The sequence below is a fragment of the Dermacentor andersoni genome, chromosome 3 (genome assembly GCF_023375885.2).
Source record: "Dermacentor andersoni chromosome 3, qqDerAnde1_hic_scaffold, whole genome shotgun sequence".
In the NCBI taxonomy this organism is placed as follows: domain Eukaryota; kingdom Metazoa; phylum Arthropoda; class Arachnida; order Ixodida; family Ixodidae; genus Dermacentor; species Dermacentor andersoni.
The window spans coordinates 118,217,411-118,231,162 of NC_092816.1; the positions used below are offsets into that span (position 1 = coordinate 118,217,411).

Sequence of the window (13,752 nt, forward strand, 5' to 3'; positions counted from 1 at the left end):
GAAAAACAAATAAAACTGCAAGGACGCGCAGACATCTGAAAACTCATAGACAATACGAACATACATCTGCATCACATCTTTGAAAAGAAGCACTAAACACAACAAATTACAGGAATAACGATGTTTCGCAGATTTATGACTTTTGCACATTATGCAAGAACTCAGGTTAATGTTTATGGTTGCTAGATATTTCTTTCATATATGCGTTGTTGTTTAAGAAACTTGTCATTTGGCAATCCAGTGATCTGGTGAGACGGGTGACCGCGCTTGTCCGGTCATTCGTGCTTGTAACCAGGCTTAGCGTGGTCGCGGGCGCCCTATCTTGGAAGTGCCCTGAGGCGGGTGTAAAGTCTACGTGAGGCGAGATGGCCTGGCCATTCATGTGCGCTGTGTTTTCACGTGCCTACTTCGCGTTGAGCCTAAAGACAGCCCTAAGCGATCGTTCACCGCTCCTGCCGCTGTTCATTGCACCAGTGTTATGAAGGCTAGTGTCCAGGCTTACCGAGTGAAATCTGCTCATGTCTGCATGTGCGCGTGTGCCACCACGCTTGTTAATTTAGTTAGTAAGGAAATCCTTACTCCAATGTGTACAGCCGATAAAGCTACTATATAATTGAAATCAATGCTACGCATTTATGGTGATACAGCGAATTTTCTTGTAAAGCAACTAGTGATTGCAAGTTTGTGTTGTGCTGCACCAGTCGAATAAGCAATGATGTAGGTCTATGATTGTATTACATCATAATGAATTCTTTCTGTAACCATGATGACAACAAGTTTCTCATCTTGTAGATTATTCCACCTGAACTAAAGACCTCCAAGGGTACTTAATTAACATAATCGCTTCGTGTTGTCTGTAAAAGGACTTCTAAATATTGTATTCAATTTCCTCATGTAAGATCAATATTGCGGAAAGTGATGATGGGTGTACTTTCTGTGATTTTGTTCTTTGTGTCTGAAAATATAAACCTTGTCTTGTGCACACGGCGTTCAAGTTTATTCTCTATCAGCCATTTCGGCGGCTCAGTCAGTCATAAATTTTTGTCTCGCTACATAATGAAGACTTGGCCCAGAAAAACAAAACTTTAGTGTCATCCGCATGCATCACCACTAAGGAGTGCGCGGAATATTGAATATGTCATAGATATGCCGGAGAAGCGATAGAGGACCCAAAATGGAACCTTTCGGAACGCCACTGCATACTTCCATGTAGCTAGATAAAACACCGCTTCCACTAATGGACTGTGTTCTCGATGTTAAATAGCTGTTGATCAGGCCTGGCGGAGCGCCTCTTATTCCGAAGTACAATAATTTAAGTAAAATAATTGTATGATTGACAGAATCAAAAGCCTTTGAAACGTCCAAGAACAATCTTAGTGTCGCAAGTTTATTTTCTTTGTTTTGAATTGTTTCATGCTTCACGTGAATTATTGCTACGAAAGAAAGAGAGGCTGTCCTTAGTGATTTTTCTTCCAAGCGCAATGTTGGGCTTTCCTCATGAATGCTCATGTCGCAATCGCCAGTAGTGAGAAAGTGATCGTTAAAGTTATTTGACAACCAAATTATCGTGTACTTCACGCCACCGGCATGTATTTCGTGCAAAGCTATGATATGAGCATATAAACAGACTTCATTCAAATGAAAAACCTATAAGCGAACGGCGCAATGGCTCTTCAAACCAGCGCTCAAGGTCGGGTGGGTGGCCAGGCCCAAGGCGTGTTGCCCGGAGGTGGTGGAGACAGCTTAGTTGAAGTCCTGGTTTTATGTGTTTCACTGTCACATTGAGGATTGTAGTGCCAGAAAATGGGCACAATGTACCGTAGGGACCGCTCTCTGGCCAGTTGTGAGGAGTGGTCACAGACGGGGCTAGCGTGACCCCGAAACGCGGTCTCCATAACGTAACCTCCTCTCGGTGGGTAAACCCACCAGGCACGTCTGACCTATGCGGAGGCATAAGGGCTCGTGTAGTACGTCGAAGGTTTTCTTTTTCCTTAATCAGTTGTCCGCAGGTGCCTTCAGGAAAATGCGGAAGTGGGTGCGTTACAATATGTGGGTGGGTTGATAAGTCTGTTTGAAGGAAATCTGACAGCACTGCTCGACGCACCCACTGGACCCGTACTACGATATTTGTAGGGGCAGCAAGGCGGTTAATCCAATTTGATAGTATAGTGGGCCGAGATACTCTGCGTATATCATTAATGGCTTGAGTCGGGTTGGTGCGAATGATGAGCTCAGAATATCGAGCAGCTCAAACAAAACGGAGCAACGCGCCCAAGCCGTCATGTATGAGCGGCAGGCTAGGCAAGATAGGCCGACGGTGCTGGAGCGGCAACATAACGAGCACGTCTCGCCTGCCTCTGGTATCAATGGGCACACGAGAGCTATGTTATGTTAATCATGGTGCCATTAACATTGGTGTCAGTACATGCTACAAGAGTCGCATTTTCTAGATTATTATCGGTGCTGCAAAGGCGGAATATATACTTGAGCATTTCACCTTGCGCTGAGCTGGGTAATACAGACGACCACGTGGCTTATTGTCACTTAATTGTATCATGTACCACGCAGCTACGTCGCGTGCCGTGATGAGCATTGTCTAATTATTCATGTCCCATGTGTCGGGCCACTGCAGCAGGCGAGCGACACATTGATGGCTTTAGGGTGTGCGCTCATCGACTCGTACGAGCACATATTCTTGTTGACCACCCCTATGTGCGTCGAACTGACCTACAGCTTGGCTGGCCAGGCGAATGGCGAAGGTTCGAGCGAGCAGGAAAGCTTTGAAGAATGCGCAGATCCGGCTGAGGAACTTAAGCGAATGGAGAATTCCAACTACTCTGGATCACATGGTCATACGATTTGCGAATGTCCTTTGCCAAAATGGTGCGAATTATTCGGTAGCAGCCTCCGCTGAGGACCATGGATGAAAGGTATGCAAGGCAATGCTCAGCGCCTAGATAGGGATAGAACCCGATTTGGCCAGGATGATGCCAGGAGTACAGCTCGAGCCACCGTGTAATTCGTGTCACGGGCACACGCTCCATCAGCTTGCCTAACGTTGAGGTCAGCGCTGTTGAAGGGTAGTGTCTGGGGGCTTTCGGGGTATGGAAATAGAGGCCATTTCTGCAAGCAGCCAAGAATTAGGAATGACTCCTGTAGCCCAAGCTTCGTTAGTGCTCCGCAACCCCACGTCGAGAACCTTGCCTTGCGCGTTTTTAATACGTTTATACGGTATGACATCCGGTCCTGGTGCCTTGTATGACTTGGACAGGTATATTGCTGCTAAATATTCCGTAATAGTGAAGGCAGATTGCGTACCCTCGAATGGGCGAGCGCAGGCAGCGTGCCTGCGTCCGCTGGAAAACCGTTTTGAACAACGAAAGCAGGCTGAACCGTGTCCAAAGCAGGGAAAAAAAGTTTGGGCAACAGTTTTGGCGAAAACTCATGCTGGCTGGCCAGATGCTAACAAGGCGCAAACTCCAGGGTCTGTAGATCGCTGGCTGCGCTCCATTACTCGGAAGCTGCGCCAAATAGAGGCATTGGAGGAAAGGCCCAGAGAAGAGCACCAGTCCATCCAGCGGCCACGGTGTTCATGGGTGTTCATGGCACCGAGGTATAGCAGTAAGATGTTGTGCCGCCAATCACAAGGCAGTTGATGTAGGGTAACGTTCTGACGCAAGTTATACTTGGCGGCGGAACGCCCAAAGATGCAGAAGTTGAAAATCTGGAGTGGTTTGCCATTCGTCAACTGACGACGTATGTGTTACTTTAACTAGTGACACACTAAGATAACGGCATGGGTCGCGCAGAGACTTGGATACAGTGCTTTCTGATACCTCCCTGTATCGACCGCAATCCACCACACGACACAATCGGCGGAGGCGGCCGGTTCCCCCCGAAGATAAGCCAAGGTGAATAGGATGGCGGTCGCTACCCTACCAGTCGGGTTCACATGACTACGAGACGGTCGTGCTTCCTAGCCACCAAGTCCGGTGAGTGTGGCGGCGCGCGAGGGTGGTCACACTGACGGGTAGGCACTTAAACATTTTATGCAGCCTGAGCTGGGCAAAATAAATGCTTCCAGCACACACGTACCACACGCACTGTAAATGGCGTAAAAGCATGTAGTGCGGGGCGTGTTAAAATATCCTGCTACCATAACAGGGCCGCCAGGATGGTTCTGTCCTAGATTCGCCTACCACCTGAAACAACCGAGTAGGATGACCTTTGTAGAGCTGGGCATAGTACCAAGTGGTGATAACGTCCGTGTGTTTGAGACAAGCTAATACGGCCATGAATTCTTGCCACAGAGTGCACCACCATGAAATGTCAACACGGGTCCAGTGAAGAGTGGATTGTAGATAAGCTCCAGCCTTTCCAGAAAGAACATCAGGCGTTGCACTTCTACGGTTCTTTATTGAAGGTGATGTGTTTGCCACAAATCCTGAAATGGGTGGCAGGCCGTTGGATTCTTAAAGCAGTAGGGCCCAAACACGCAGCCTTACATATATGAGGCGCTGGCGCAGCTCTCCGACATTTCCAGCGATGCCGCGACAGTTCCACTGTAATATGCCTTTTGGCGCCCGTTAAGACGTAGCAACCGAGGAGAGATGCTAGAGTTGTTCTGCAACAAAGCGCAAAAGTTATTGGGATGTAACAGATTTCGACCTATATGCCGAATAACCCATATGAGCTGGAATGGAAATCGTCGATAAATGCGATGACCGCGTTGCTTAACGACGACGCTGCAGCAATGTACGGCGTTCCCTCAGACGTTGAATTTTCTTTCCAAGGGTGGCGAGGCGAGCGTCGATCTCGAACTGTTCTCTTCGTTCGCGAAAGGAAGCGGCGTGTCTTCTATAGATTGTGGGGCCGATTGTGGTCGCGAAGCGGTCGGCCTAATTTAGCGCTATATATAAATGTGGCAGAATCACGTGTCATTGTACCTGATTTTGTTACCTGCCTAGGGTCCTTTTCCAGCGAGGCCACAACGGCGGAACGGTTGTACACAGGGGCTTGTTTCATCGATGGATCTTGAGGAGTCCTTGCTGTTTGCCGAAAATGGTGTTGCCGAGCATTCTTAGCGGCGTTCAACTTGGTATAGGAAACGTCGTGGAAGTGATGTCATGATGATTTATTTGCCAGAGGCCGCATCAAAACGATGCTGGTGGGTTCAGGCTCCATGATGTCGTCCTTGGGTGGGTAGGGGCAGGATGAATTTGTGTCCCTTTTTGAAGCAGGAGTAGAAGTACACAACGAAGGACTTGAACGGGTGCGTGCGCAGTACGCAGCGGTAGTACAGGATACGTTCATGGGGGGAATTAGGATCTTGAAGCGTGATTAGGCACGTATGACAGCCGGCCAGGTAGCGAGCAGCCACGACTGTGTGCATGGTACACAGTAGTTCCTCCAGGAGCCTTTCAGGTTGTCCGTCTTGGTCAACGCCATTAACCTCATAGCGTCCTAAATAAGTACCACTGGTGAATTACGCCAGCAAAGGAAGGACACAATCTGACTGTATTATCTGTTGTAGTTCTTCGAGCTTTTAAACTAGTTTCATAGCAGACATGCATAGTGAGCCCGTATTGGTAGGCTTGTGTAAAGTAAAACCTCGAGATCTGGAAGCCTAGAGGCAGGCGTGCAGGGTCGCTTGAATGATACGTTTGGGCATATCGTATCTAGAAGGAGGCTTGATAAACACTTTGTACCACGATGCCGTTGGCAACATCGGAGACCCCTATGTTGATCGTGCGACAGGCCTTGTGATGAGCGAGGTCTTTTTGGTGCCGCTGGAGCTACATTTTCATCCGATGGAACGCCAGTAGCTTCCGTCGTTCTCTTGGGCGAGGTGTGCACAATGACGGCAAGGCTGCAGTGCTGCGTGTTGGTGGTGTCCATCCTGAGGCTACCGCCTTCACGCACATTTTCGGTAGGAGATGCTCCTGGCGGGAATGCCAGGAGCGTCGGGCATTCATTTCAGAAGGTTATGGACCACACCCGAGAAGGTTACTTGTTTACAGCAAGGTTTGTTACACTGTTTATATTTTACGTAGTGCACTAAAGGCTGTGCTATCAGGCGCACTTTAGTGAGTGCGCTTTCGACCAGTCACATATCACCTCGTCGATAATTTGAGCGTAACAGCTGGTGCTCGCATGTTTTCCAGAATGCACAACATTATTCGCGTCGCGCATGCAATCTTAACACAATGGTCGGCGTCAACGCGGACAAAAGGTAGAATCGACTGCAATAATCTAGAATATTCTATCACAGCTGTCACCAGAACAAAGTAAACAAAAGTACACGTGTCAGTGTCAGATATGATGACTTCAGAGTGTACATCATCACCACTAGGCACAAGAGCCGTGAAACACCTAACTATTGCTAGGTGCACGAGTAGGCACATTAGAAGTGTTCACGCAGCCAAAACTATATATTACGTCCGGAACTCTTGGCTTTCAGAAAAAAATGGGCTACATCTGATTTGTAAAGTCAGTCAACATCAAACACGTTTTTCATATTTTGTTACATCAGCATTTATGCAATTTATGTGCGAAAGAAAATTGCTTACATTAACAGAGGGTGGTCCATACAGCAATAACATTGTGGGACTATTCACTTCGACAGCGGTGAATTTTATGTCAGCCTCCGCAGGACGTACAGTAGAAATATCCTCTAGAAAATTAAAGTGGGTACCATTCCGAACGTACAATTAAACGCCACGTACCACCCGTTCTATTTTTTCTATAAGAAGACATAATAAATATAGCCGTCAATTTCTGCGATATTATGACCGTCGCTGGATCATGTTTGAGTCTAGAGGAATCTAGATGCATGCGTAGTGAGTTCTTTTAATTTTCTTCAAACTTCTTGTTTTCACACTAAAATAAGTACACGACTGAGTCTTTGAGCTGAATAAGTCATTCGGTTCATGAAGCAAGTAGCGTTCACGGCATAACTAACAGCAGCTATTAATTCTGTAGCTGCAAACGCAAGTACATGTTCACTACCATTTGTTACCAAACTTTCCCACCCTTCCTCCCGTGCGGGGTACTGAACCAAAACTACCTCAACTTAGATCACTTACAGAGGAGGATTCACACCTCAAGTATAATTTTCACTATTGTGCGGTTAAATGAACCGGTGTTTCAAAGAACTTGAAAAGAGACTCGATTTACCTCATAAAATATTCTACACCATTCGTCAGGCTTCCTCTTTGCCGCTACAAATCGATAATCCTGCAAATCTCTCCTACAAATTGTTCCCCTTTTCATTGCCCACAGGTACAGGAAACAAGGTCGAGAAACCTGCCTTCACGTACATGGTGAAATTATTCGACATCTGCCTTCGGGGTAAGTTCTCCTTCCCTATTATAGCCTGACTAGAAGTCTTGATATGCTGAGCATATTGTTGCGTGTGGAAAGACAGACAGAAGAAGCTATTTACAGGCTATTTACACTGGAGCCAGGCAGCCAGGCCGACACTCGCTTGCGCCAAGCGCATTGACCAACTTCATCGTCGTTCTCACGGCGGCTCGTCTCTGGAGCATCGCTCGATGATATCGTAATACTACCCCCCCCCCCCCCCCCCCCGCCGGCGGCAAAAGCACCGTCACGAAGCTGTTAAATATCCAAGGAGCGTGGAGAGTTGTAGGGCTTGAGTCGGGCGACGTGGACGCTGTCATTGGTTGTCACAGCGGGGGACGTAGTGGGCGTGGCTAGGACGATTTTATAGGAGACATCCGTCACTTTGCGGAGCACGCGATATGGGCTTGTGTAACAAGAAAGCAGTTTTTCGCAAAGGCCAACTTTACGCGAAGGTGACCAAAGGAACACAAGGCTGCCGGGCACAAAGTGGACATCACGGTGACGGAGGTCGTAGCGTTGTTTCTGCTTGCCTTGAGACACTTCTATTCGAGCGCGAGCAAGTTGGCGAGCGTGGCCAGCATGGACGATTGCATCACGGGCATAGTCGCCAGTTGGAGCTGTGGCGGACGGACGCACAGTGTCCAGTGGTAGCGTTGGTTTGCGGCCATACAAGAGGTAAAACGGGGAAAAGCCAGCAGTTTCAAGACGGGAAGAGTTGTATGCAAAGGTAATGTACGGTAGAGCCAGGTCCCAGTCACGGTGGTCGTCGGAACCGTATTTGGATAGCATGTCTGTAAGGGTGCGGTTCAAGCGCTCAGTGAGGCCGTTCGTTTGGGTTTAGTAGGAGGTGGTAAATCTATGCCGTATTGAGCAGGCACGCATGATGTCGTCGATGACTTTGGCCAAAAACGTACGACCATGGTCTGTTAGCAATTGACGCGGAGCACCATGCTTCAATATGATATCATGTAGGAGGAAGTCCACAAGATCAGTTGCGCAACTGGTCGGAAGAGCACGGGTTATGGCGTAAGGGGGTTGCGTAGTCCGCCGCGACTGCAACACACTTGTTTCCTGATGTAGATTCCAGAAATGGGCCGAGAAGGTCTAAGCCGACACGGTGAAAGGGCTCGGCAGGGATGTCTAGTGGCTGCAGGTAACCAGCGGGGAGCTGGGAAGGCTTCTTGCGTCGTTGGCAAAGTTCACAAGCGGCGACGTAGCGTCGGACGGAACGGGCAAGGCCCGGCCAGAAAAAGCGGCGACGTACACGGTCATAGGTTCGAGATACGCCGAGATGTCCTGCCGTTGGAGCGTCGTGGACCTCTTCTAGAATGGTGGAGCAGAGGTGTTTAGGTAATACAAGTAGGAACTCAGAGCCGTCCGGATGAAGGTTACGACGGTACAGAGTACCGTCGTGGAGGACGAAGAGGCGTAGAGTGGCGTCGGCCGGAGAGTGTTCAAAACGGTCGATGAGTGCTCTGATGTAGGCGTCACGGCGTTGCTCGCCGGCGAAATGAAGCAGCTGTGATACAGACAATACGCAAGAAGCACTGGCAGTATTGGAGGAGCCAGAGCCGTCAACAGGGTAACGCGACAAGCTGTCAGCGTCTTTGTGCAGGCGGCCAGACTTGTACACCACGGAATATGAGAATTCTTGTAGCCTCAAAGCCCATCAACCAAGCCGGCCTGTAAGATCTTTGAGCGATGAGAGCTACCAGAGAGCATGATGGTCAGTGACTACGGAAAAAGGGCGACCATAAAGGTAAGGACGGAACTTCGCAACCGCCCAGACAACAGCAAGGCATTCTGGTTCCATAGTGGAATAGTTGCTCTCCGATGGTGCCAGGAGGCGGCTCGCATAAGCAATAACGAGATCCTGGCCACGCTGACGCTGGGCTAAGACGGCACCTACGCCATGACCGCTGGCATCTGTATGCAATTCTGTAGGGGCATCAGGGTCGAAGTGGGCGAGAATGGGTGGTGAGGTTAGAAGAGCGACGAGGCGAGAGAAGGCGGCGGCCTCTCCAGTGCCCCAGGAGAATTGTACGCCTTTCTTGAAAATATTAGTTGGGGCTCTAGCAATTGTCGCAATATCTGGAACAAAACGAGGAAAGTACGAGCATAGGCCTACAAAACTTCGAACGTCTGCGGCTGTCTTCGGAACCGGAAACTCTCTGACAGCGCGAGTTTTGTCGGGATCGGGCTGTACTCCGGAAGCGTCAACGAGGTGCCCCAGAAGAGTAATTTGCCGGTGGCCAAAACGACATTTGGATGAGTTAAGTTGCAGCTTCGCCTTTCGAAATACATCAAGTATAGTTGTGAGACGTTCAAGGTGAGTGTCGAACGTTGGCGAGAAGACGGTGACGTCGTCGAGGTAGCAGAGGCATGTGGATCATTTGAAACCTTGGAGCAAGAAGTCCATGATACATTAAAAGGTGGCAGGGGCATTGCGTAATCCAAACAGCATTACTTTAAATTGGTGTAGGCCATCAGGTGTGATGAACGCGGTTTTTTCTCTGTCCATGTCGTCAACAGCAATCTGCCAGTATCCTGAACGAAGATCAATAAAGGAGAAATAGCTGGAACCGTGCAGGCAGTCAAGGGCGTCGTCTATACGTGGGAGCGGGTAGCCGTCCTTCTTAGTGTGTTGTTCAGATGACGCTAGTCTACACAGAAGCGCAACGTGCCGTCCTTCTTAACCAACACCACAGGTGACACCCAGGGACTCGAAGAAGGCTCAATGATGTGTTTATCTAGCATTTTGTTGACTTCGTTTTGAATTACTCGGCGTTCCAACGCAGAAACTCGATACGGTCGTCGGTCAATAGGCGTAGCATGGCCAGTAAGAATCCGATGCTTGACCGCGAGCTTCTGGCCTAAACGGCGATCGTCGATGTCGAACATATCTCGGTAGGACGATAATACTTGGCAAAGCTCTTCAGCCTGCGCAGAGGACAGGTCCGTCGCAACCATTTTCTTTATATTGGGATCGGCACCCGAGGCTGGCGCAAGCGACATGCTAAGCTCGCGAGAACCATCGGTCGATAACTCTGCCACGTATTGGTCGCCGAGACAATCAATGGTGGCAAGGCAAATACCTTGCGGTAGAATTTGCTTTGCCAATCCAAAGTTACGGACAAGCATGCGAGTGCGGTTCCCAGTAATATTAAGTGTGCTGTGAAGCACTGTAACGTCATACCTTATTGGAATGTCGGGCAGAGGAGTGACGAGGTACTCGCCATCAGGAACTCGTGCGAAAGACAACAGTTCAATGTAGGCTGTTGACTTTGGCTGCACGCGAAGAAAGTCGGTGGGACGTAAGCGGCAGTGGGGTGCGTCAGAAGGTTCTGCGAGCATCGGCAACTCAAGGCGAAGGGTAATGGAAGAGCAGTCAATAAGGGCAGAATATGAGGAGAGAAAATCGAGGCCAAGAATGAGGTCGTGGGGGCAATGAGCAATTACGGTGAAGAGGACAGGAGTGTGGCGGCCGGCGATGCTGACGCGTGCCGTACACATGCCGATGATAGGCACAGTACAGCCATCCGCAACGCGGACGACGCATGGCGACGCTGGGGTGAGGAGCTTGTTCAGTCGTCGTTGGAAGGCAACACTCATTATATAAATTTGTGCTTCTGTATCGATGAGTGCGGTGACAGGATAGCCGTCAACGTCAAGAAGGTTTCGGTTCGTGGGTAACGTGAGCAGAGGATTTGAGGGCAGGGTCGACAACGCAGCTTCACCTCCAGAAGCTGCAGTGCCTAGTTTTCCGGCTGGATCCGGGAGGCGATAGGCGGCACAGAGAAGCGACGGGGTTGGGGCGAACGAGACTGATGGCGTCGAGGTGAGGGTGAGCGGCTGTAGCGAAGGTTTGGAGCAGGAGCATCAGCGGCAGTGGATTCATGGCGGGTGGTATAGGGAACGGAAGGTCCATAGGTGCGGGAATAAGCGGCGGCGTATGTCCGAGGAGGTGGGGGCCATCGGTTGCGGCAGTGACGAGCGACGTGGCCGATGCGACAGCTGTCGAATTTTTTTTTTTATGAACTGGCGTGCAACAGGGCCTAGGCACTTGGAGAACACGTTGAGGTCGCGCTTGCGCCTACCTTTACATATCAGAGATAGTCTCAGGGATTTCGAGTTAAAACCACGATTTCATTGGAAGGCATGCCATTGCGGGGTATTCCGGAATAATTTTGACCCCGAGGGAATCTTTAACGGCCCCTACCTTTAACATCAATTTACCTTAATTTCACGGGCAGCCACCGTATAGTCGTTTGCTTCACTGCATTGCTAAACATTGTCAGCTATGTGCCTCTGAAGTATGCGGTCCGATGAATTGTTCATGCAGTTAGCTTGCTTATAGTAGTTCCTGTTACTGTCGCCTCGTGGTCTTGAGTTTAACTAATGCAGACACTTCTGAGAACATCGCCACAAGCGTCAATTTAGTTCAAAATTACGATGAGCTTTGCGGAACTTTGCTTGGCATACAAGCTGCACAAGGGATATCTTGCTTCCCAACAACACGGCGCAAAGACAGTTTGAGTCAGAAATAATTTCGTCATCCCTTTTCTATAATATGTATGCGACGCACCCAATACTCTCGAAACTGCACCCGATCTGGCAGTGTCCAACATGTAGGACGTGGCTATTTGAAATGTCGTACGTGACGAAGTTTTAAGCATTGCCGGACGCTTTATTAAACGGATATCAGAGTGGTAGCCTAGGGCAGCTGTCTATCTTCTTCTATAGTTTTGTCAATGCTGCTGATGCTTGGTTTGCTTTCGTTTTCGTTTTCTGAATGGCGGATGATGTTCATGTTCCTCTTCATAATAATCACAACTGAAGACTCAAGCTGTTCGCATGAGCAGCTCGTGGTACAGCTTGAACCGATCGACATGAACAATGTCACACCCACAGCGACGGAGATCAGAAACGGGTGCTAGCGGCTCGATGATGTGGTTCGCCGGCGACGTACGTTGAACTATACTACATGGTCCATCAAACCAGGGCAGACATGTTTAGAAGCTACCAAGGTGGCGAGAAGCTCACAGCGAGACGAAATGACCGAGCATAGCCGTCATGGACCTGTTTGTATACCGCTGCTGCACAGTAGGGGTTAAAAATTGTGCTAAGTCTCGGCATTTCTTGGCACGACGGTTATCTGTGGACACTGGCGCACATCTGGGCGGGAGCAGACTATGGTGCCCATGGTATGCGATGGGTGACGGCTGTAGAGCAGAAAATGTGGAGGAAAACCTGTCGTTGTGTCGATAGCGGTGTTGTATGCAAGCGTTTCGAATGGCAGAACGAGGCCCTCCTTTGTGAGATCAGGTGCAACATAAATGGCAAACATATCATCCAGGGTCTGGTTGAAACGCTCAGTGAAGCCCACTGGTCTGAGGGTGGTATGCCGTGGTGGCTCGATGAACAAGTTGGTGCTGAGCAAGGAAGGCTTCGGGAACGTTCGAAGAAAAGAGACGCGCCCTCTGTCGCTGCGGCGTTCAAGATGAGAACTACGACGTAGAGTGAAACAGTGGAGCAGGAATGATGTGACATTGCGCGCCGGGGCAGCTGGAATAGCTGTGCTTTCGGCGTACAAAATAGTACGGTCAACGTCGACGATGACCCACCGGTTACCGGCAGACGTTAGAGGAAGGCCTCCGTAGAGGTCAATGCCCACGCAGATAGCATGCCGCCGCCAGGGTTGTTACTCTGCTGTACACCTTTGCATCCGTGTATGTTCTCCAAGTAGACCTCTGCGATAATCACCTAGACCACAAGGGGCGAGAACTTTGCGGACAAACTAAAGGTGTCTGTTACGATCCATGATCATCACGCGCCACAGTTAGCACCACGAATCTCGGGTACCCCGAATTGCGAGATATGAAAATCAGGACACGCTCTCGTTCTCGGCTTGGCCTGGACGCCCTAGCCACTGCTCCATTAGCTGTTCTCTCTTCGGAATATATGTGAGCACGACCGCTCTCCAAGTCGGCTGCCGTCCCGTCGTCTTTACAGGCAGAATAAAATGTAATGATGATCTCGGCTTGAAGCTATTTACCTCTAACCAGGCCTTTTCGCTACATATATATGCTTTTACGGAACATGGCACTGCCATTCGAGTATAATTTATGTGAACTTGCTCTTATTTTTCTGCATTTCAGGCTTGGAGAAACACAACGGCACACATCCTCTGAAAGATCTGCTGGACCAAACATTGTGGAGCGGGACCCTCAAAGGTTTTGCTGGCGCGTCTCAGGTCTCCGTATTCGAGGATATCCACGTAGACTTGATACAAAAGTTCAACTTCCACCCGTTTGGGCGCATCATGAGGAGGGATGATGAGTGGTTTGTAAGTAACGCTGCAACGTTGTTCGAAGCATGCCTAGTTTA

General features: G+C 49.4%; 1 protein-coding gene across 1 annotated transcript in view; it reads left to right on the top strand.

Moving 5' to 3' along the window:
• The window catches only part of LOC126539092 (uncharacterized), a 175,331-nt gene that overhangs the window by 31,949 nt on the left and 129,630 nt on the right, over positions 1-13,752 (top strand). The window contains exons 7-8 of the mRNA XM_050185811.2: positions 7,282-7,350; positions 13,524-13,711. Coding sequence (XP_050041768.2) covers positions 7,282-7,350; positions 13,524-13,711 — 257 coding nt within the window. The remainder of the gene's footprint in view (positions 1-7,281; positions 7,351-13,523; positions 13,712-13,752) is intronic.